The sequence below is a fragment of the Glycine soja genome, chromosome 6, assembly GCF_004193775.1.
Source record: "Glycine soja cultivar W05 chromosome 6, ASM419377v2, whole genome shotgun sequence".
In the NCBI taxonomy this organism is placed as follows: domain Eukaryota; kingdom Viridiplantae; phylum Streptophyta; class Magnoliopsida; order Fabales; family Fabaceae; genus Glycine; species Glycine soja.
The window spans coordinates 18,563,595-18,586,679 of NC_041007.1; the positions used below are offsets into that span (position 1 = coordinate 18,563,595).

At 39.0% G+C, this 23,085-nt stretch overlaps 1 protein-coding gene across 6 annotated transcripts; it reads right to left on the reverse strand.

Moving 5' to 3' along the window:
* Positions 1-214: 214 nt before the first annotated feature.
* Positions 215-23,085, reverse strand: LOC114416608. 6 transcript variants are annotated; one of them, XM_028381536.1, is made up of 10 exons: positions 22,805-23,085; positions 21,066-21,238; positions 20,369-20,754; positions 17,607-20,176; positions 17,348-17,472; positions 15,115-16,884; positions 14,843-14,891; positions 14,510-14,757; positions 5,393-5,509; positions 215-954 (listed from the first exon to the last, which is right to left on the reverse strand). In XM_028381536.1, exons 3-10 carry the CDS (start codon positions 20,559-20,561, stop codon positions 717-719), a joined length of 5,310 nt encoding a protein of 1,769 aa, XP_028237337.1. In that variant the 5' UTR covers positions 20,562-20,754; positions 21,066-21,238; positions 22,805-23,085; the 3' UTR covers positions 215-716. The 6 variants fall into 6 exon arrangements, with proteins under 6 accessions (XP_028237337.1, XP_028237338.1, XP_028237340.1 ...); XM_028381537.1 differs by having other exon boundaries at positions 20,369-20,610; positions 21,057-21,238; XM_028381539.1 differs by having other exon boundaries at positions 15,118-16,884; positions 21,057-21,238.

Sequence of the window (23,085 nt, forward strand, 5' to 3'; positions counted from 1 at the left end):
CCACACGGATTACAAACTAGTTATTCAAAATGGGAAAAGCTTCCTGACCCTTATTAGTAATAGTTCAAATTGATATATCCAATGACTAGATGTTCACAAGACAATTTTCTGTATGACGTCATCAACTAAGCTTAATAAATAATCAGTAATATGTGGAGATTTATGTAACTACAAATTGGCGTATATAATATAGTCTACTATCAATCAATACTAGTTAAATGCCAAAAGTAAACCAAGTCCACTATTTTAGAGGTCCTTACACTTACTGATGGCAATGCTTCATAAGATCCCCTGCCAAAGGGGTTTTACAATGGGAAGGATTACACAGGAAAGCATACAGAAAATGATTTGATATTGAGACAAAATGATTAGTGAAGGAACCTAGGCTTAATCAGACAAAACCAAGCCAAATGGTATGGTTAAACTTTAATAGACTGCATATATAATTTTGCTATATACAAATGGCTTGGAACCTGAAAATCAAAAGTAAAAGATAACTAGATTGAAAAGATCTACACATACATACATATATAGATTGCAAAGATCTACAGCCTCCGGTGATTGGAGAGGCAATCTAGTACCATTCTTCTCGTACATTGCCAGTTGTATGGTTCTATGGCGATGAAGAGCAATAATAAAAGTTGATAGAAAAGGACCAGAAACTGGAGGTTGTGGAGTCAATTGATAAAAAAAGAGAGAAAAATGAATTAATTAATTTATCCAAGTGAAAGACATTGTACCCTGTCTGGGAGATTCCTAGGCAATGGAACTGCAGTAACATATTTTAGGGGGAACGATTTTTGAGCATTATTATTTGCATCAGAAGATGATGAGGTCTCTGCCCCATCATTTTGTCCCCGTCCATGGAACTTGGCAAATCGATTGATGACAGAATATCTTTCCAAATCCTGACATTCCACTCTCAAGTCCAAAATTGAGGCTTTGCTATTTAATCTGTATCACCAAGATGAAATGACATAAAGATTAATTTATTTCACATGACAGCTACAATTTGTCACATGTGCTACATATGAGCTGAGATATTGCAAACACTACCATTTCTAACCCCTATAAAATTCTTAATAGGTAAATAGAAAAAGGGCAGAGGGGATTACAACTAAAGAAATTTAGAGCAATTTTATGTTGTAACAAGGAGCAGACATAAAATATGAAGAGAAATATACATGAAATTTTATGTAGCTCAACCTACTGCAAAAATTGTAAGCCTAATTGTACCGGTGTCACTGAAAAATCATAATATTAATGAAAAATACATTATAGTGAATAGTTTCCCAAACCTCAGCCAAAATCCAAATACTAAATATGAAAATTGTAACACTCCACAATCCAGCTAATAATCACAGTAGTCACTAATGGGGAAAATCAGGGCAGATCCCCCAAAACCGCTACAGTGAAATGCCCTCTATTCTAAAATTTTATACACACACTAGATTTATTATATTCTTTCTACTTATTACTTTATATATCTCTTATTATTACTATGTTAGTTCTATTTAATTGTTACATTTTTCTATTCATATGCATTCTGTTTATTATTCCACCTGCGAATGTGGGCACTACACTGAAGTGTGACACAATCAAGCCTTCCGTAGCAGCTAGGGGCCACTCCACTCCACTATGGCGCTATTGCACCGCTTTAGCACATGATTGACTACCCTGTTAATAATAAATGAGAATGTGTTTGGGAACTCAAGGATAACAGGAAACCTAACAAGACTAAGATTCCTGGACAAGTTTGAACTGAAAGGAACTTTTTCAGAAGCACAAGGGGAGACAAGATCACAATTACGAATGACTTTGAATGGGATTTTCTCAAGGAATAAATCAGTTGGAGACAGAAGTCAAGTGTTTACGGGATAAGGAAGTAGATAATAAGTCAACTATTTTGGAGTAGCCACTGGGAGGAAATGACTTTATCAAGAAGATGGAGCTCAAGGAGAGGGAGTCCTTCAGAGAAAAACATACAAAGGAACTACAGTAGAAAAAATAACAGTTCTAAACTTCTCTGAATACTTCATATACCAAGGAAAACTTCTATAGGCCTTCTACTGAAGGCTTGGTTGGTTTCCAATGTTTCAGGCCAAGCTTGCTGGTTACAAGGACCATTCAAAGAGAACTAAAGCACCATTAGGAGTATATATAAGGAAAAAACACCAACACAGCTATTTTCCAAATAATACTGCCATTCATAGTTCTCTTGTATATGTGGGGGGTTTGTTGTTTTAATCCTGTATTGGTGGGCGGTTTTAGATGCATTGCATCTATGTAAATCACCAGCAGTACTTCTGGTGCTGCTGTGTCCCTTATGATTAATATATATATTATCTTTTGCCTTTCAAAAAAAACAAAAAAATACTGCCATTCATAAAATAAGACATTTCAAATATGATGTAGAGTTTTAAAACAACAAAATTGGGGTTTGCCTGAATATGATTTTAATCACTTTGATGACAAAGGACAGATCCACTAAGGAAAAGAATTGCCAACCTATGATAGCCTCATAACAGATTCATTAGCTTGTATTAACTCATCATAAAGTTCCTGTTAGATAGAACTATTATTGAGATATTTGGTATAATCAGGGAATATTGACTATTTATATAATTAGGGAAATTCTGATATCTTCCATTCAGATAGGCAGACCATTTAGATAGATTTAATCCGTAAATTTATGGAATTGATTCTCTTCATGGGGAGGACGAGCACTAGCACAACAGTAATGTTGTGCCTTAGTGACCAGTTGGTCATGGGTTTGAATCCAGAAACAGCATCTTTGCATAATGATCCTCCCCTATACCTTCACATAGTGAGGAGCCTCCGTGCACTAGGGTATGTTAGTTTATTCTCTTTGCTTTGTATATAAATATGGTATTATTAACTATTATCATGGAATAAAACACTTCATTCTTTAGTCACAACTTGTTATTAAGAGTAGGTTCAAGATCTCTTTTGTCATTCGCAGTTTCTCAATCAAAGGATGAGATTATCATCTCAGAGTAACTATGTATTAGACATACTTAAAGAAATTGGTATGATGGATTGTAGACCTTAAAGAAATTGGTATGATGGATTGTAGACCTGTTGATAGTTCCATGGACAGTCACACAAATTAAAAACTACTACCTACCTAGGGCAAAATTCAGAAGATATCGGAGATTGTTTGGAAAACTCATCTACCCCAGTATTTCAAGATCAGATATTTCCTCCTGTAGTTGGGTGAGTCAATTCAAGCAATCTCCTCATAGTGATCATGGGGATGCAGTGATCCAAATTCTGAGGTACATTGAAAAAGGCACTGACACCCAAGTAGTCAATCCCGGATAACGGCACATAGAGACCAACCCCAAAGCCACTAAAGCGGGATAGCAGAAAGCAGGATGGCCACTATTTTGAATTGTTATTACTATTTTTCTTTAATTTATTATATTATATTACGTTTTTTTAGTTTTTTATTACTATTTTTATTTGGTTTATTATATTATTATTGTTTATTATTTTATAAGTTATGCTTTAAATAGTTTACTGCTTTTTTATACTTTTATTATATTTTTATTATTCTTCTTCTTTAGTTTATTATTACAAATGCTTTATTTAGTTTATCATTATTATTATTTAGTTTATAATATTTTTTTTGATAATTATTTAGTTTATTACATTTCTTTATTATTTTTTAGTATATAATTATATTATATGTTATTCATTAAATAAACAAATAAATAAAAAGATTAAACTTGACTCAAATTGAAGCCCAACAAACCAAAAGGAAAAAAGGGGGAACTTAAATGGAAAAGACAAAAAGATTAATAGGGTTGGATTGGTAAAAGACATAACATGGGAAAATTTGGAAAAGACAGAAGAATTAATTGGGGGTGGGGGGAATGAAAAGGCTTAAAAAATTCAAAAAGCCCAAAAACGAATTCGAAACAGCAAATGAATGGGAGAAATTTCAATTTTGCACCCCAAGCACAGAATCGCAGCTGCTCATGCACTCACCCTAGCACCATTTAGCCACAAAATGCGGCCGCACCCGCCACAACAGCTAACCCAGGCTGCACCAAGGTTAGGCATCATACCTGTTTCAAATCCATGAATGCACCCCACAAATTGCCGCTAAGGCAATAACGCATAGCAATTAACTACATAAACCAGGATAAGGTCTGCTCAATGAGGACAAAGGAAACAAACCTATTGATAAGCATTCCACTTAAGCTTATTGAAGTTCGGAGATACTCAGCAAATGAAATTATGTAGTGATAATGATGCAACTCTTCATATAGCTTCCAATTTAGTGTTCCATTCCATGAACAAACTAAACATATAGATAGAAATTGATGATCATTTTGTTTCGGTAAAAGTTCTCTCTTAAGAAGCCATTATCAAATTTTAGCTCTAATCATTAACTAGTAATTTCACAAAATCTCTAAGAGGACCAAGAATTCAATATATTTGTTCCAAGCTTGGAATATTTGACTTATATGCTCTAGCTTGAGCAAGTGTTGGAATTAGTAATTAAATGCCTTTCAGAGACAGGTACAAAACTATTCTTGTACCCAGAATATACCGTGCATGTACTAAGGAACTAGAATCATCATTAATCTCCTTATAAACACAAAACACAGTGTATATAAATACTAGATCAGCTGAATAACTCACTCAAGCTATTAGAAAAGTCATTCTCGTAATCCCTAAAACTTCCTCATGTAATAACATTCAACCTTTCAACAAATGAGTATGGAGGATTTCACATTTTCAATTCATTGATCTTCATTCAAGTGCTACTTAATCTCAATATATATAAAATTTGATGTCTTTGTTGCATCTATCATTGCTTAATCAGAGGATTATGCAAATTCTGCTATCAAGCAGCCACTTACCTGACTCTTTAATTTTATAAATAATCTCATCTATTTCAGTTCAGCATTCAAATAAGAGCTATAATAGCAACATCAAAAGCAGAACCCTCTTCCACATTATAAGCACACTTTTTGATTCTATCCAAACATATAATACACAAATTCTAACCTAAATTTTCTAGGGAAGCCACTTATACAAGAAAAGCTTGTATCTCTATCTCATGAGTTGTTGAGTCAATTGAACATGTGAGACCGACTTAGAGAAGCAAAAGGAAAGTAACCAATCAAGACAAAAGCCCTATTTCAACAACTTAAATTTTCCAAATACGACACAGAAGAAATAAAAAGACAAATATCTATGTTAACCTTTGAGATTTCAATACCAAAGCACCTGTTCATATTTGCATGCATACAGACACATGAGCCCGAATATCCAATTTGTTACTTGTAGACCAGAAACCAAATGAAGAGAATAAAATAACGTATATAAAGCACAAAAGTATATACTATGATAGTACCTCAATATATCATCTTCCAATTTCCTTGCTCTATCAACAAAGTCCGTAACTTTCAAAATGTAATGATCAATTTTATCGGATGATTTGCACTTCTCTGGCAGCCTACAGAACATATCACTAAAAAATGTTAATTGCTAAATGAAGCAGAAAGTAATATAGAGAAGGGATCAGTTTACAATGGCACAAGACTTTAGCATTAGCACATTCATTAGATGACTTTATATTAGTATACGATTTTATCGATCCAACTATTGAATTATAAGCTGGTGGATAACACTAACTTCCTTACTTGGTCCTGGCTGAGGGGGTGGGAAAAGGACTTCAATGCCCCCTTTCATAAATGGTCCTCAGCCATGCCTATGGCATTTATTTAGTTTGTGGTCTGCTGGGCTAAGGGTTTTGGGGGATTCTTGTAGGGCATTTGTGTTCTGTATTTTTGGACTCATGTTCCTGGAGAATTTAGCCCCTTCTTATCATGTAGTACCCCTGGTACTATTATTTGATTAATATATATATATATATATATATATATATATATATTATCTTTGCAGTTCAAAAAAAAAAAAAAAGTATCCATTACATTGATTGCTTGTCTCAATTATTAAATTTATAAAATTGAACAATAAAAACACAAATATTTCTTATTTTCATATTTTCAAGGGTATATATCATATTAATTTTAATGAATATTAATGAAGTGCTAAATTTTGGATTAATGAATGATATACATATATGATCTAATATTATAAGGAACTTCCAATCCTACAGAAAATTTTGGGATAAGTTATGAAGTAAAAGATTATTAGAGTGATTGACTTACACCAATGTAAACACAGATCCCTTATACATACATCATAATTATCAATCCTAAATAGCAACGCAGAGTGGCTGACCCTGAAAATGCTACAGCAGGTAGCAGGATGGATATTATTCTAACCAATTAGAATACAACAACAAAGCCTTATCCCACTAAATGAGGTCAACTACATGGATAACACTACCATTTGGCAAAGTAATAAACCAAACCTTTAGGAGAGATGCCCAGATTAGAATAGAGAACAAGAAGATGAAAGATCTGTTATAGAGAGATTAAAAAAAAACAGAACTACAAAGGGACAGAACAGAGCAAGGCAGCAAAGGCCATGGTTAGGGATGCTCAAATAAATTAATTTTAAAAAAATAACTATAACTATAATTAGATTATATAACTAGTTTTATAAAAGTAGGTATAAAACTATAACCAATTTTATAGTCATAGGTATTTCAAATAACTTATTTTTGTTCATCCATAACTAGTTGTATAATTGGTTCTAGACATAACTTGTTATATAATTGGTTCTAGACATAACTTGTTATATAATTGGTTATATAGCTAGTTTATTCATAACAAGTTATATACCCATATTTTAAAAACAATAACTAGTTATATCATAGCAGGCTTTGCAGAATTCCAGTATGAGAGAGAGAGCGAGGGTTAGAGCGAGAGACAGAGAGAGAGATGGAGAGAGAGAGAAAAATTAGGGAGAGACAATGAGAGAAACAGGGAGAGAGATGCGAGAGAGAGAGAGAGTATGAGAGACAGAGAGGTCGCCCAAGGATCAGAGACCAACAGAGGAGGACTATCGACCGACAATCTGTTGGAGCAAAACACAGAACAGATGATACTCAAAGAAGGGACGAAAACAATCTGCAGGAGGGTCAATGGATCGAGGTTCGTAGCAAGAGAAAGGCTTGAGCAGAGGCAAGAAACGTCACTGGAGGGGACCAGCGAAGAAAGAACGAGCCTCAACATGGCAAAAGTAGAGGAAGTTTCAGACCTTCAACTTGGAGGAGTCGACCAGACATAACCTCGTTTTACTTTGCGCATTTCCCAGACTTTATAAGCGAGAAGGATCTCTGGAAGATATTCCAGGAATGGGGACAGGTGTGGGAGGTTTTTATACCCAAGACGAAGAACAAACAAGGCCTCAGATATGGTTTTGTTCGCTTCAAAGGGGTAGAGGATGCAGATAGCTTGGAGAGACGACTTGATAACAACATTTTTATAGAAGGAATGAAGCTGTTTGTCAACAAACCACGTTTTCAGAGGGGAAGAAATAAGGATGACAACACCCATGCAGGAAAAGCCAATGGAACAGAGATGAAGATTATGGAGTGTAGGGCACTTGAAAATAGAAGATACGAACCTATCTCTTACCCCCGACTAAAATCGTACGTGGAAGTCGTGAAGGATAATAAACCGAAGGAAGGAAAAATTCCGAAAGAGCTAACGTCTGGGGAAATGGTTATAGAAGCTAAAAAAGACTTGATCACCTTTCAGACATCAAAGACAAACACGAGCTGGCTGGACAACATATGGGTGGGACGTCTGAAAAACAAAGTCATTTTCGAGAACGTGGACGAGGAGGTACAAGGGATGTTTGGAATGGAGATGAAGTCAACTTACTGGGGGGATGACATGATACTCCTTCACGATCTGGTTGAAGCCAAAGCCCAGGAGCTTATTCGCCGTGAAAAAGAAAGTGGTGGAACGCCTTTTACCTCTATCCAGAGGTGGTCGCCGGACTTACAGCCGTCCCACCGCCTGACATGGCTTCTCATTTGGGGTGTCCCACTGAAGGCATGGGACGAAGAGTTTTTTACGACGTTGGTATCGAGCTGGGGCGAGTTCATTGAACTCGATGAGAAAACAGAGGACAGAAAGAGGATGGATGTCGCGCGGGTGTTAGTTCGAACGACAGAGAAACCAAACATCACTCGGTCCTTGACTGCCATCATCGACGGAGAGCCACATCAGTTGGAAATGAGGGAGGATATGGGGTCGATTTGGGGGAGAAGGCCGCGGACGGTGGTATCGGAGACTTTCCCGCCATCGCCCTTCACCACGGCTTTGGTGGAATCCGACGAAGACCCAACTACTCGCATATCCGATGATGGTTCCTCTGTTGGGTTTTCCGACGACACCCCAGGGCTCACGTCCGGACTCCTTCATCGACGGCGGCGACAATGGGCCACGGCCCTCAACCTTTGGAGCTCGGAAAACGCAAACCCGACAGAAGACGATGTGTCATCTGACCAGTGCGACATGTCTCTATCCCACCCTGCGGCTCTGACACCTGACGGCCCCAATAACGATGCATGCAACGGCCCTCCTCTCCCTCACTTGCATGCAAACGGAATGGTTGACCCAAGGGATTTCTGCTCTAGACAATCATATGACAGGAATGAGGAAATTCTCCCTGAAGATAATGACAAAGCTGCCACGGAAAAGCTGCAATGCTTTCGGGCCAACCAAAATAACCCTGCAGATAATACCCCTCAGTCCCTTCATGTGGTCAACAAGGATTCAAACTTCATGCTTTTTTTTTACAAGGCCGTGGATATTACAGACCACTTTTCGGTGGAGGAGAAAGTGGATCAGAACTTGGGCCTCGCTCTCAAAGGCCCAGTTCCAAAGGGGAGTGTAACAGAATTTGGGAAGGTATATACTAGAAGAAAGGAGGGTGCCAAAGGAAAATACAAGGCCCAAACAAACCCGGACCCAAACTTCAGTGCTATCAGTGAAGTCTCCAGACCTAGTAAAGGAGACCTTGGGGAGGACTTCATAGCCCACACTGTTTATGATGCCCATTTTCAACCAAACACAGCTACGGAGGACACTCATCTATGTCAACCTCAGCTCATCTCCAGCCCTTCACACAACCCATATAAAAATCGTGAGGAGAACCAGGAGGAGGATTTTTTGGAAATAGCCAGAGACTTAGGCCTGACTTTCGGTGACAACTCAGGCAACATAGTAAATTTGAAGACTGATTCGAAACAGACATCCACAACAACAGCAACCCGATATGTGAAGGGAAAAGACCAATTAAACCCATGAATATTCTGTCTTTTAATTCAAGAGGGCTGGGTTCAGGAGTCAAATGTTCAGCTATCAGAAGGATGATCTTGTCAAATAAAGTAGACATCCTTTGCATCCAAGAAACCAAAAAGGAAGTTATTGATAGAAAGCTTTGTCAATATTTATGGGGGGATAGTAGTGTAACTTGGGAATATGTTCCCTCTACTAATGCAGCTGGAGGCCTGTTGTGTATTTGGAACAATGAATCCTTTTCTGTAGATAGAAGGGCAGTGGGGAGGGGTTTCATCATGCTAGAAGGTGTTTGGGTTAAAGAAAATAAGAAGGTTTTCATCATTAATGTCTATGCCCCCTGTGATTTACAGGGGAAGAGAGACCAATGGTTTGAGCTGCTGCAGTTGAAAAGTTCTTATCAGGATGGTCTTTGGTGTGTTCTTGGTGACTTCAACTCGATAAGACATCAACAGGAGAGATTGAGCTCATCTCAGACAGTGACAAACTCCTCTAACATGGCTGAGTTTAATTCTTGGATCTCGGATATGAATTTAGAGGAGGTTAGATCTATTGGGAGAAAGTTCACTTGGTACAGACCCAATGGTTGTGCCATGAGCAAGCTGGATAGATTCCTCCTTTCTGATAATTGGTTGTCTCTTTGGCCAGATACCACCCAGTTTGTGCTGGAAAGAGATTACTCAGACCATTGCCCTTTGCCCTATTCTTTTGAGGTCTAAAACCATTGATTGGGGGCCAAAGCCTTTCAGAATCATGGATTGGTGGTTGAAGGATAAGGATTTCCAGAATTTGGTGGCTCTCAAATGGGGCAATTATCACCCTCATGGCTGGGGAGGGTATGCCCTCAAAACAAAGCTGAAATTCCTTAAGGATTGCATAAGACAGTGGAGTTTATCTCATGGAGATATTAATGCTAAAAAAGTTCAAAGTTTAAAGAAGGAGTTGAATGCTCTGGAAGCAGGTTGTAATTATAGAATTTTGTCCACAGTAGAAGTGAATCTCAAGAAATCCCTTCAGGAGCAGCTTTGGTGTGCATCTAATGCTTTAGAATCTATGCTGAAGCAAAAGGCCAGAGTGAAGTGGCTTAAGGAAGGGGACAAAAATTCTGCCTATTTCCATAAATTGGTTAATTATAGAAGAAGGCACAATGCTATCCAAGGTCTGATCATAGATGGTGAATGGGTCCATGATCCCGGCAGGGTCAAGAATGCAGTTTTATCTCATTTTAAAAACAGATTTTCTGAGCAGTTTTCTAACAGACCAACTCTAGAAGGTGTTCAGTTTCCCTCCATTGATCAAGGTCAGAAGCAAGATCTTGTTGCTAGATTCTCTGATATGGAAATTACAGCAGCTGTTTGGGACTGTGCTGGAGATAAGAGCCCTGGACCGGATGGCTTCAATTTCAATTTTATCAAGCAGTTTTGGCAGATTTTGAAACCTGATTTCATCAGATTTTTGGATGAGTTCTACATCAATGGCTCTTTTCCAAAAGGAAGCAATGCATCTTTCATAGCTTTTATACCCAAGCTCAAAGATCCTCAATCTCTTAACGACTATAGACCCATTTCTCTTATAGGATGCGTCTATAAAGTCATAGCTAAGATTCTAGCTAACAGATTGGCCCTTGTTTTACCTCACCTTATTGATGAAAGACAAACAGCTTTCATGAAAGGAAGACACATCCTTCATGGGGTGCTCATTGCTAATGAGGTTATTCACGAAGCTAAATCAAAAAACAAACCTTGCATGGTGTTCAAGGTGGACTTTGAAAAAGCTTACGATTCGGTCTCTTGGGGCTTTCTAGACTACATGATGATGAGGATGGGTTTTTGTGAGAGGTGGAGAAAATGGATCCATGGATGTATGTCTAGTGCATCGATATCTATTTTAGTTAATGGTAGTCCTACTAAGGAATTCACTCCAGAGAGAGGATTAAGGCAAGGAGATCCCCTTGTTCCTTTCCTTTTCAATATAGTAGCTGAGGGCCTCACAGGTTTGATGAGAAATGCTATCTCTAAGAACATGTACAGCAGCTACCAAGTGGGCAGGCATAAGGAGGATGTCAACATTCTGCAATATGCAGATGACACCCTGTTTTTTGGGACTGCAACATCGGATAATGTTAGAGTTTTAAAGACTATTCTAAGATGTTTCGAGATGGTTTCTGGTCTCAAGATCAACTATGCGAAGAGCCAATTTGGGTGCTGGGGTAAATCAGAGGTTTGGTGCAGTCAAACAGCTCATTTTCTCAACTGCAACCAGCTGGTTTTTCCTTTTTCTTACCTTGGAATTCCAGTGGGATCTAATTCTAAAAGCTGGGGAGTGTGGCAGCCTATCATCAGCAAGTTTGAGTCTAAACTCACCAAATGGAAGCAAAAATACCTCTCTATGGGGGGAAGAATAACACTGATCAACTCTGTGTTAACAGCTCTACCCATCTACTTGTTGTCTTTTTTCAGAATACCTTCAAAAGTGACCCACAAGATTATCTCCATCCAGAGAAACTTTCTTTGGGGTGGAGGAACTGAGGCATCTAAGATCTCTTGGGTTAATTGGGATACGGTTTGTCTTCCTAAGTATAAAGGGGGGCTAGGTATTAAAGACCTGAAGAAATTTAATGAGGCCTTGCTTGGCAAATGGGGCTGGGAGTTGGTGAACAATCAGAACCATCTTTGGGCCAGAATTCTGATATCCAAGTATGGTGGCTGGAATGCTCTGATTCATGGCAGAAATTCCACAGCTTTCTCTAATTGGTGGAAGGACCTAAAATCCATTTTCCAGCAACAGCACTCTAATAGCTTGACCAGTAATTTGGGTTGGAAGTTAGGTAATGGGGCCAAAATCAGGTTCTGGAAAGATAAATGGAGGGAGGATGATTTAACTCTACAAGAAAAATACCCCGCTCTGTATCAAGTGAGCTACCAGCAGGATTCATCTATCAATCTAATGGGAAATCTTGTTGATAATAAATGGGAATGGAGGATGCATTGGAGAAGAAACTTTTTTGACCATGAAATCGATTTGGTAGCAGCCTTTATGGATGAGATTGATGATGTTCAGATTTACTCATCTAGTTTGGACTCCCTTATTTGGAAGGCTGATCCTAGTGGAGCTTATTCCACAAAGTCAGCATATAATCTCTTCAAGAATGGTGGCAGAACTGATAATGAAGACAGAGCCTTCGAGATTATTTGGAACTTGAAAATCCCTCCAAGAGCATCGGCTTTTTCTTGGAGACTTCTTAGAAACAGATTGCCTACTAAGGCTAACCTGAGGAAGCGACAGATCACTCTGCTTTCTTATAGATGCCCGTTATGTGACCATGAAGAGGAAGATATCGGTCACATCATGTTCTCATGCAGAATCACTAGGTCTTTATGGTGGGAGGCTTTGAGATGGGTCAATAGAGTGGGTCCTTTCTCCATTGATCCTAAAAATCACTTTATGCAATTCTCTCATTGGAATTGCAAAAGCTCTATAGACAGTAGATGGGAGGTGCTTTGGATAGCTCTCTCCATGACGATTTGGAAGCATAGAAATCTCTTGGTTTTTAAAAACCAGATTTTCAATCCCGAAAAAGTCATGGACGAAGCTCTATTTCATACTTGGTCTTGGTTAAAAGGAATAGACAAAGATTTTCTTATTCATTGTAACCAATGGTCTAGTAGCCTGCAGGAGGAACTGTCCTAGGGGTTCTCGTTGTTCTTTTTCTTCAACTGCTGGGTATTTCGTTCTAATGTAGTGGGGTTTGGCATAGTATTGCCATTGTAATTATATGCTGTTTTCCTCAGTACCTCTAGTACTGAGCAATGTTGTTAATGGCGGATGGCGGTTCATGGCGGAAAGTAAAAAATCCGCCATAAAAATATGGCGGATGGCGTAGCGGAAAATGGCGGATGTCATGGCGGACCAAAAAAAAAAAAAAACATATATATAAACTCATTGAAATTGAAAAAAACAAAGGATTGCATTCAAATAAACTAAAAAAGTTTCATGAGTTCATACAATAATCAAATCAACACCAAATAAACTCATTAAAGAGTTCAAATAAACTCAGCCATTTAAAAGAGGACTGAACAGAAAAAAAAATTGTGGTGTCAAATACGAAAAAAAAAATTGTGGTGTAAGGGGTGTCAAATAGCAAAAGGAAAAAAAAAAGCTGCAGACAGAAAACAGGGGGTGTCAAACAGTAAAAATAAAACTAAAACCTACGCCTTCTTCTTCTTCGCGACAGCTTCGTCTTCTCCGCGAGAACTTCTCGCTGCAGGCCGCCGTTCGTGACAGGTGCGTCGCTGCCGGAGCTCGTCGCCGCCGTTTGTGCCGGTGCGTCGCTGCCGGAGGTCGTCGCGGCTGCGAGTGTCGCGGCTGGGTGCGCGTGTGGGGTGCGGGAGGGACGCGGCTGGGTGCACATGTGGGGTGCGGGAGGGACGCCATTTTCCGCCACCCCGCCATAACCGCCACGACCGCCATGGCTATGGCGGCCGCCATGGCGCCGCCATCCCAAACCCGCCACGCCACCGCTATTCGGTGGCGTTTTTTCGAAAAACCGCTATGAAAATCCGCCATGGCGCCGCCATGGCCGCCATTTAACAACACTGGTACTGAGTTATATATAATACTACTTGATTTTTGCTGTGCAAAAAAAATAACTAGTTATATCAAATTATACCCATATTTTAAAAACTAGTTATGATTATAGTTATAATACCCACTTATAATCTAGTTATTTATTAGTTATGGTTATAGTTATGTAAATACCCAAATTATGAGCACCCCTAGTCATGGTTGGCCAGAAACAGAGACAGGTTCACCAAAAAAATGGCCACTGAGGTCTCAGGGATGATCGGAAACTATGGAGAACGGAGGATGCAGAGTGATTGAGGTGGCCAAAGACTGTCCCAGCTGGCCAGAAAATGCTGGTGATGTTGCCAGAGAAGGGTGTGTTCATTGGAAAGGAGAACAGTCGGTGCTACTTCATAAAAGTGTGCAAGTAACAGAAAGGAGAGTAAACAGCCATATATGACACTGTTTCATGGTTAAAACAGGTTATTCATGACCCACTCCAATAGTGACCACTCCAGCCATGATTCTGTCCACAGTCGCAGCAGCAACTGCTGCTACTTCAAATTGTGATGCTATTCAATTTTCTGTAGCATGCTCCAGCCACTCCTCCAATAGCACCACTATTTAATGCTATTGACAACTATGACATGCATATATAGAATATACAGAGGGGGGGTACTTACAGGTTCTTGTTGCCAGGAGGCAAAAGTGTATCACATCTGGACCATGAGATTGAACTGCATGCTTCTCCTAATGCTAATCTGGCAACAGAGTAGACCACACTCTCATGATGCAACTTCACATCTGCTACAAGAACTGCAGCTGGAGGAGGGCTAAGTAGTTGCTGCAAAAGCTGTGTAGTCAAGACAAGTCTTCTTTTTGACTTCACCACTGCTGGCAAATCTTCAACTACCTCCACACTGTCTTCAACCTATAATTATAATTATAGAGTAAAGTGAACTCATAAATTATAGAATTATAGATTCATGCGTAGACTGGTTTTATTATAAACAAACCTTTTCAATCAATCTGCTTGCACTTTGAGCCCAGTCTAATTCTGCCACACTGCCACATAGTAAGAAATTTTAAGTTATACGAAAACAAATACTTGATATATTGATAAACATAAAACAATATTAAAATAGTCATACTGACACTATGGAAACACACCGTTTTCTTTCAAAACAATTGAAACAACACAATATCAACTGGAGACATGGGATCTTTTACTACACCAACAATAGCAACACCGAAAAATAAGCACATTAAATCACTTAGTTTTGGCAACCACCTGATATCTCGAAGCCTTTCAGAACCCTGTAACAGTTCTTTATGCCATGGTATGAGTTCAGATGTGGCACTTTTTCGCTTCTTCGGTCTCATAATAAGTAAGTCAGGTTCAACAGCAGGTGTCGATAACTGAGAGTCTGCATGCTTATTTGCAGCTAAAGCAGGCATTGGACTTTCACTAGCATTACTTAGCTGAGCATCACTGACACTCTGAATTTGCTCTACTGAATTATGAAAGCGCAAACTATCTGATTGGTTTGCTACAATGAAAGGCTGGTCCATTATCTTAGCAGCAGTCATCTTCTGTGCATTGTACATTGGCAACATCTTACCATTTTTAAAAGTTCCATATCGCTCAAACCATGATGGTGCCATTTGAGGATTTACCAGAGAATAATCACTTTTAACAGAGGCTGCTTTGTTACTGTCAGCAACATTAAGAGCAATTTTTTTACCATAACCAACCTCCTCTTGAGAAGATGCATTTGTGTACTGTCCATCAAGTGGCTTTGTTGAAAAGCTTAGCATATTAGGATCTGATGATGGCATGGAATTATTACCTGACCACCCATCTTTGACCACATTATCATACCCATATGACAACTGTTGCCCATGGTTGGAATCTACCAGCTGTTTGTCCACCACCATATTATCAGAAACTTTCAATCTCTTGACATCCCGATTACTAGGATCAGTCTCCATGTTTCTTGCAGATTGAACTTGATCCAACAAGGAGAAATTATGATTCAAAACAATGTTTGGTCTTAGAGATCGGCCAAAAGCCTCAATATCTCTGGGAGTAGCAGTTGGGCTGGGTTGAGATGCATCAAGAGTAGGTTTTCCAACAGTTTCTTTCAAATGTGATGAACATGCAGCCTGTTCAGAAGCAACAACACTCTCAGGCAATGTCTGCAGCACAGAGATTTCTTTAAGCGAGTTTCCCACAGAATTATTGGAGTAAGCAGAACAAGGGCCAGTACCAGAATGGTCATTACCATCTTTCTCCAAACCCTCATCACCTGGCTTCTGTGAGCTGGAGATCATTTCACAATCATTAATTTGTTGGGGCTGGGATAGAAACCTTGAAGCATTAGGATGTTGCTTGCTAGAAAAACTGGTCCATACATTGTGCGTAACTTTTGAAGGGGTGCCATGTAGAGATGCACTGAAAGTAACAGAAGGCTGAGTGCCAGTCTCTGCTGTCAAAATTTGGATGGCCGGATCTCTCAGACAATCTTCGTCTATAGCACTCAGCTGGGACATGTCCTGAGCAGAAGCCAATTCAGATTGACTAGTTGGAGCTTTTTCACAGTATTCATCAGTCTGATTCGTGGAAGCAGTGAAAGTTACATTAGCAGATTGAGTATTTGCTACTTGTCCACCAAGACTTGCCAAATTCTGATTCTGAGTATGGATCCTGGAGAAAGGAAAACCAGATGTAAAAGCCTGTGGAATGTTTCCCAGCATACCGTATTGTGATGCCTTATCAAAAATTTGTCCTGCTGTGCTAGAAATATTACTCCTAAGCTCCCCATGGGATGGATCTAGAGATGGAAAGGTCTGATTAGTACCCAACCATGTATGGTCCTTATCCCTTGTCTCAGACACATGAGGTGTAGTATGATCTGTCTCTGATGAGCCATAAGAAGATACCACAGGAAGCCTTTGAGTAGGGGGAGCCAATTGTAAACCAATGCCCTGAGAGAAAAAACTTTGATTTTCCGGAGGATGTGCACCAGATCCATCAGAAGACTCAGTTTCAGGCACCCTAGAAGATAAATGGCAGTTAGAAAGTCTTTTTTTTGTTGCAATGCCATAACCCCTTGACTGGTCCAAGCTCAAGAATATTTTGACAACAATAGTTTTAACAAATTGAAGCAAACATTGACTTAGGATCATCACATAAGTCATGCAAGCATATATAGTGGGAAATGGAAAGAGAGAAGATGTAAAACAGGTATCAGCACCAATAGACCAGTAGTTTAGCACATGCAAAAGTAAAAAGAATGCATGCCATGATTACCTTTCATGACAGAAAGCAGATTATATTATATTAACAATAATTTAGCAGGAAGTACCACATGCAAAAGTAAAAAGAATGCATGTCATGGCTACCTTTCATGACAAAAAGCAGATAACTTCAATAATAATTAAGCAGTAAGTACCACATTATGGCACTATATTAATAGGTTTAAAACTAAAGCATGAAGACATATTTCAAATTCAACTACCTGGATGATGCAGTCTTCTGTGAGGCATAATTCCCAACACTTCTGTCAAATGAGGTTAATTTTTTTGACATTTGACCAGGGTGTATGCTTTTCAAAGCATTGTTTTCTAAGCTTTTTGAGTCACCCTGAAAATTAGGAGCATGTTTCGGTCACATTGTAAAGGATATAAACAACTTTAGATTCTTCAAGACAGGAAATTTTAAGCAAATAATAGGGACACTTGCATAAAAAGTATATAACAAGGTAACTAACAAATTACCTTATTCATTTCATTATATTTCCTGTCAGAATGACCATACTTTGACTGTCCTCCCAAGGGTTGATGGGGCATAGGCTGTGAATTTTTGACATGTTTGTTTCCAATTCCATAAGGTTCCACTTCAACACCCAGATCCCCCATTGGGTGATACTGAAATTTACGAGAAACAGGAGGTCTTCGATTTCCCTGACCAGATAACTTTGGACTATGCAAATCATTGCCATCAAAACTACTATTTTCTCTCATACCACCAGCTCTAGGATTGGAAGGATTAGAGCCAAGACTATCTGCAGATTTTTCCTTTTTGTTAGAATTCTCCAAATCATGCGCCGCACCTTCTACATTTCCATCCTTTGATGATTCCAAAACTAAGGGGTTCTTCTCCATATGATGCTTATACTTTCCTGGAACTTCATTTCTTCTATAGCTTCCTGCTGACTCTGCATCCCTCCATACATCAAAATTAGGGAGCTGCTTGCTGCTTTGCTGGCTGAACCATGCAGTGCCTGAATTTGGCAATGTAGCAATACCATTTGTACCAGAATCTTCCCCACAAACCTGCATATTACCTGCAGACTTCACATGTTCCATTCCAACAGATGAATTAGTATCAGAATCAGGTTCCCACATAGCAGGAATCTGGCCCATCTCCTCACACATAGCTTTCTCGTGATGGGGCTGCGATAAGTTTTCACTTTCATGGGTTTTGAAATTTGAACTTCTATCAAATGGCAATTTCATAATATCCCATCCATTAGATTTATTGAAAGGATCACCACTACTATTACATGACAATATGGTCTGCTGGTTTTTTTCTATACCTGAAGAGTTAGCAGCATTTCCAAATATGTGACCCCCTTCGGCAAGTTGTTTTTGCTGAGGACTGCAATCTAACCATTTGCCTCTTTCTAAAAACTGTGGAATTGATCTCTGAGAATTGTTCAGTAACCTGTTATGCTGTTCATGCAAAGTATCAGGACCTGACTGATGAAACCCAGAAACACCAGAATAATTTTCAGAGGCATTTGGCCTACTAACACCATCAGGCCAAAGAAAAAGTCTTGAATTTATATTGGATGCTGATTGCAAGTTACTGTCAGTCCAAATAGATTGTTGTTTGCTGCTATCAATAGTTGAAGGCTGTTCATTTCCAGACGACTGTCCCAAATTCCGGAAACTTAGACCACTCAACTCCTCTTGTTTGCCTATGTCACTACTAGAAGTTTCTGCTACAGCAGACTGCATAAGTGCACTCCAACTCCCACTCTGAATAGATGGAATCCCACTAAAACTATCTGTACCATCCAGCATACTGAAACCACCCAAATTACTGCCAAACCCATCCCACAAGCTGTCATCTGAACCAAACAAAATCTTCTCTTCAGTAGGATCTAAGGTAGCCATGTTCTGTGAAGGAGGAGCCTGCACAAGCATCTTGTCCTGGGACATCTCTAAAGATCCAGCTAGTTCTTGCCTCCCGTGAAAATCTTGCATTGGTGCAATTCTTTGCTCAGAATTCATTTGCTGCAAGTTCTCCATATTCAGTCCATTATTTATACTGTGAGCAGTAGAACCAAACATATTTTTCCCTTGAACATTCTGCCTTGAAACTGAAGTCCCATCATTTGTGTTAAGTTGGTCTGGAAATGCAGTATATTGATGAGGAGAAAATGAATTATCACCAGCTGATATGTGCTGCAGTGCAGGTTTGTTCCCATGAACATGAGAATACTGGTGTGGGATAGAAACCTGAGGCACTGCAGGCTTATCTGCTTGAACATTATACAGATTAGGTGTGCCTCTTGAACCAGAAATTGGAACCCCATAAAGAGACTGATCACCCTGATTAGGAACCAAACCCATAAGACGCAATGCCTGTCCTTGTTCAGGGGATAACATAAGTCCATTAGAGGACCCATGCAGAACTGGAGAGGCACCATGCTGAAGCCAATTAGCATTAGTTGGCATAACTTCAGGCTGCCATATAATGTTAGATACCTCATTAATGGGAATGCCACTGATGAGAGATGCAGAATGGCTTGCAACTGCCTGTTTTGAAATGGAGGAAGTTGGAGCAATAGAATTCTGTTGCTTCGCTTCTAAGTGATGAAATTGTTGCTGCCTCTGAAGTTCTTGCATCTGGTTAAGTACTGCTTGCTGCTTTAATAGATGCATTTCATTTATGCCTGACTGCTGTCTAGGTAAAGGTTGAAGCATTCCACCATGCCGTCCACCTATTTGCTGATGACCTCCAAAAAAATCAAAATTGACTGGAGATTCAGCAGCATCATTCCTAGCCAAGTTTTTCTTGTAGAGTTCAAGACCACTCCCTTGTGACTCCAGCACTGGTATTCCTCTTGACAGACTATTCCAATCAGACTCTGTGTCCACTCCCAAAATGTTAGCTTCATTCTGCCTGGTCTGAAAAACCTGTTGTCCCTGTATATAGCCATTCACAGCTGATTGCTGGTTTGGCAGCAGATTTCTGCCAGACTCAGGCCTAAAACTAGGCTGAGATAGGTTCAAACCATGTCGCAGACGTGGAGAGCTTGCATGTCCCTGCTCAGGATCTTTGTCCCCGGAAAGGCAGTATGATTAGTAATTAATAAAGACAACCTCATAGCACATAACAAAGTTAAATTTCAACACCACAATTTACTTATTTAAAATCAATATAACTGTACAAAAATGGATAATGCATGTTAAATATCATCAAGAAATTTGAAATTAAAAAATGAAAGTTTGTAGATTTAGAACTTTACCTGATTGTTGTTGATTAAAATTCTTCAAATTGGAAATAAAAGGCACACCAGTCGATCGCTGGCTACCAGCCCACAGATTGTTGCTTAGTCCTGGCCAGTTCCCATCAACCGTCTGAGAATGATATTGTCCCTGGGACAAGTTCTCTTGACCAAAAAAATTATGGACCCTGTCTCCTACTTCGTTTCCAGGCATAGATAATCCAGCCCACAAATTTTCAGCAGACAACTATTTATATGAAGGTCTAGTAGATCAAAAGAAAAAGTTTAAAATTTTTAACAAACTACATAGCAGGAAGATCAAGAAAAGTTTCTTGAGGTATGTATGATACTGTCCAAAAATGCACCTCTGAGCAACTACCATTTAACCTTGAAATTATTAAAACATCCTGCAAGTAAAATTCCATATGGTGTAAATTAACTACCAAGATAATAGTAAAAAGATGTGACAATTTACTACTAACGGACATATCACATATACTTGGGCACTGTTAACCAGATGCATAATGTCATTTACATTTTACAGAACTACTTTGTTCTGAGATAACAAAATACAAGGGCTATGATATTGGACCAGAATCTCTTTTAACGCACAATAAAGAGCACAGAGAATTTTGCACAAGACAGCAATATAAGATGGAAAATTAGCTTGCCATAATGAATCACACAGCAATATTTCTATTTTGCACACCTTACTTACAGCTTCTGTCCTCTATTTGGAAATGGATGTTCTTCTAGTGATGCAAAATAATCTGTTATTTCATACTGACATTGCACTAGTATTTAACTATTCCCGCAACTAACTATCCTTAAGACAGTTGATAAATATACCACATCTGTGGTACCAGCCTACTGGCCTACCGGGCAGCCATTCTGCAAAAAAAAAAATCAAAGCTTTAATTCACTGCAAACTCATAACCAGTTAACACCCCTCAAGAAGTATTCCAAAACTTCAAATCATCAGTAGTCTCAAAATTTCCCCCTTCTGTAATGCATGTACACACACAAATTAACTGCACATATAACAAGACATTTACCAAACGCACCTATCATCTCCATTCATACCAACCTGATTTATGTGGTATCCTATTTTTAACAACTAACCTCAAATTAACTAGATATAATTACACAACTCAGATTGCCAATACAAGAAAATGAAGGATGAGATAAAATTTATATGTTCAGCACATGTATTGATGAATATGAAAATTCTCTCTGCTAGTCCAACCACGCATCAATGGTCGAGATTAAAAGTTATTAATTGTTAATATGACTACTTTAAAAAATCACATGACTTAGTGTTTTAATCTTAATCATTCATGGTTATATAGATTGAGTACTGTCCTGAAGGCATCATTTTTTACTTATGCTAAATATAAAGGCATACCAATTAGTTTTACATACACATACGTGTGTGAGAATAAAATGACTTCATATTTAATTCATTTTATCTAAGGGTACTAATGATCACAGGGTGCACTGAGATTAGAAATCAGCATGACTTTACTTGACCACATTTCCTGACTTAGTTTTGAAGCTAAGGCAAACCAATAACCCAATACATGTAGAATAATCACACAATTATAAACCAGTCCACACAACCATTTTATGCCATTGAAGTGCAGAAACCAATTATTAGACCAAATGACCGAAGTTGCACCAGAATATTGTATTTAAAGACCTTCTTCTAACCCCATTTTCTATGCTGTACCAATATAGTAGGTGTCTCGGAGGGAGAGAGGAGAAGCAAGCAGGGATATCAAAAACTCCACCTCTAAATTTGTTATTTCAAATTCTTCAATTTGAGCGGGGGGGAAAAGTACCCAATAAATATCCTATAGAACTTTCAAAACTCCTATATAAATTAAGCATTAGAAAAAGCACTTCATCACACAAAATATTTCAAACACTCTTCCCTCCTCATAATTCCTTATCCAAACACAGCCTTATCCCGAATAGACTTCCAAGGGATGCCAGAAAATTCACGGCAACCAAACAAACAGTGAAGAAGAAGAAGAATCAAGCGCCAAAACTAAAATCTAATAATCAAACAAACACGAACAAGTCAAACCAAATCCGAATTCAATTTTCCTTCTTTCATTTTCAGCTCTTGCCTAAACGGAACGAGGCAAAACACACATAAACTCAATTTACAATTCCCTCCACGAGCTCCAGCACCAGCTGAGCTCAAACCAAACACGAAAACGCGACATTCGCGAGAAAACACGCAAGATCGGAAGCACGCGCGCAATTCGAATTCGCAAGGCAGCATTCAAATCGATTTCGCCGCGCAAAACAGCTGAATGAGCTTCGGATATTGCACACAACACACGCATAGATTCGCTTCCTCTATTTATATATTTCCTTCTCGTTTTCTAGAGAGAGAAATAGAGGGAGCTAGGGTTTGTAGAGATAGAAAGAGAGAGTGCGGGAACTCACAGTGACATTTAGAAGGCTCCATTGAAGCGCGAAGCTGATCCTCCAAACGCGAGCGTTTAGGGTTTGCACTTTTCAGCAGCAGCAGCAGCAAGGAAGGAGGGGAAGGGGCGCGTGCGTGCGTGCGACCGTGCGTTTCGTTGTTGTTCGGACAGATAAAAAAGAGTGAAAATTTTCAACGAACAACAAGAGAGAGAGGGGCAGGTTCGGAGAGAGAGAGAGGCTAGGTGGGTGCTTCGGATCCGAGGCTGGCTGGGCCGTTTCTCGCAATTCGGGATGCGTTT

What these genes read in the sequence shown, in the direction of transcription:
- LOC114416608 (XM_028381538.1), bottom strand. Translation starts at nt 20,561, where the DNA reads ATGCCTGGAAACGAAGTAGGAGACAGGGTCCATAATTTTTTTGGTCAA. An exon ending in AGGCTTCGAGATATCAGGTG is followed by an intron (nt 14,892 to 15,114) that starts GTTGCCAAAACT and finishes ACTATGTGGCAG; the next exon opens with TGTGGCAGAATTAGACTGGG. An exon ending in CCTCCTGGCAACAAGAACCT is followed by an intron (nt 5,510 to 14,509) that starts GTAAGTACCCCC and finishes AACATTTTTTAG; the next exon opens with TGATATGTTCTGTAGGCTGC.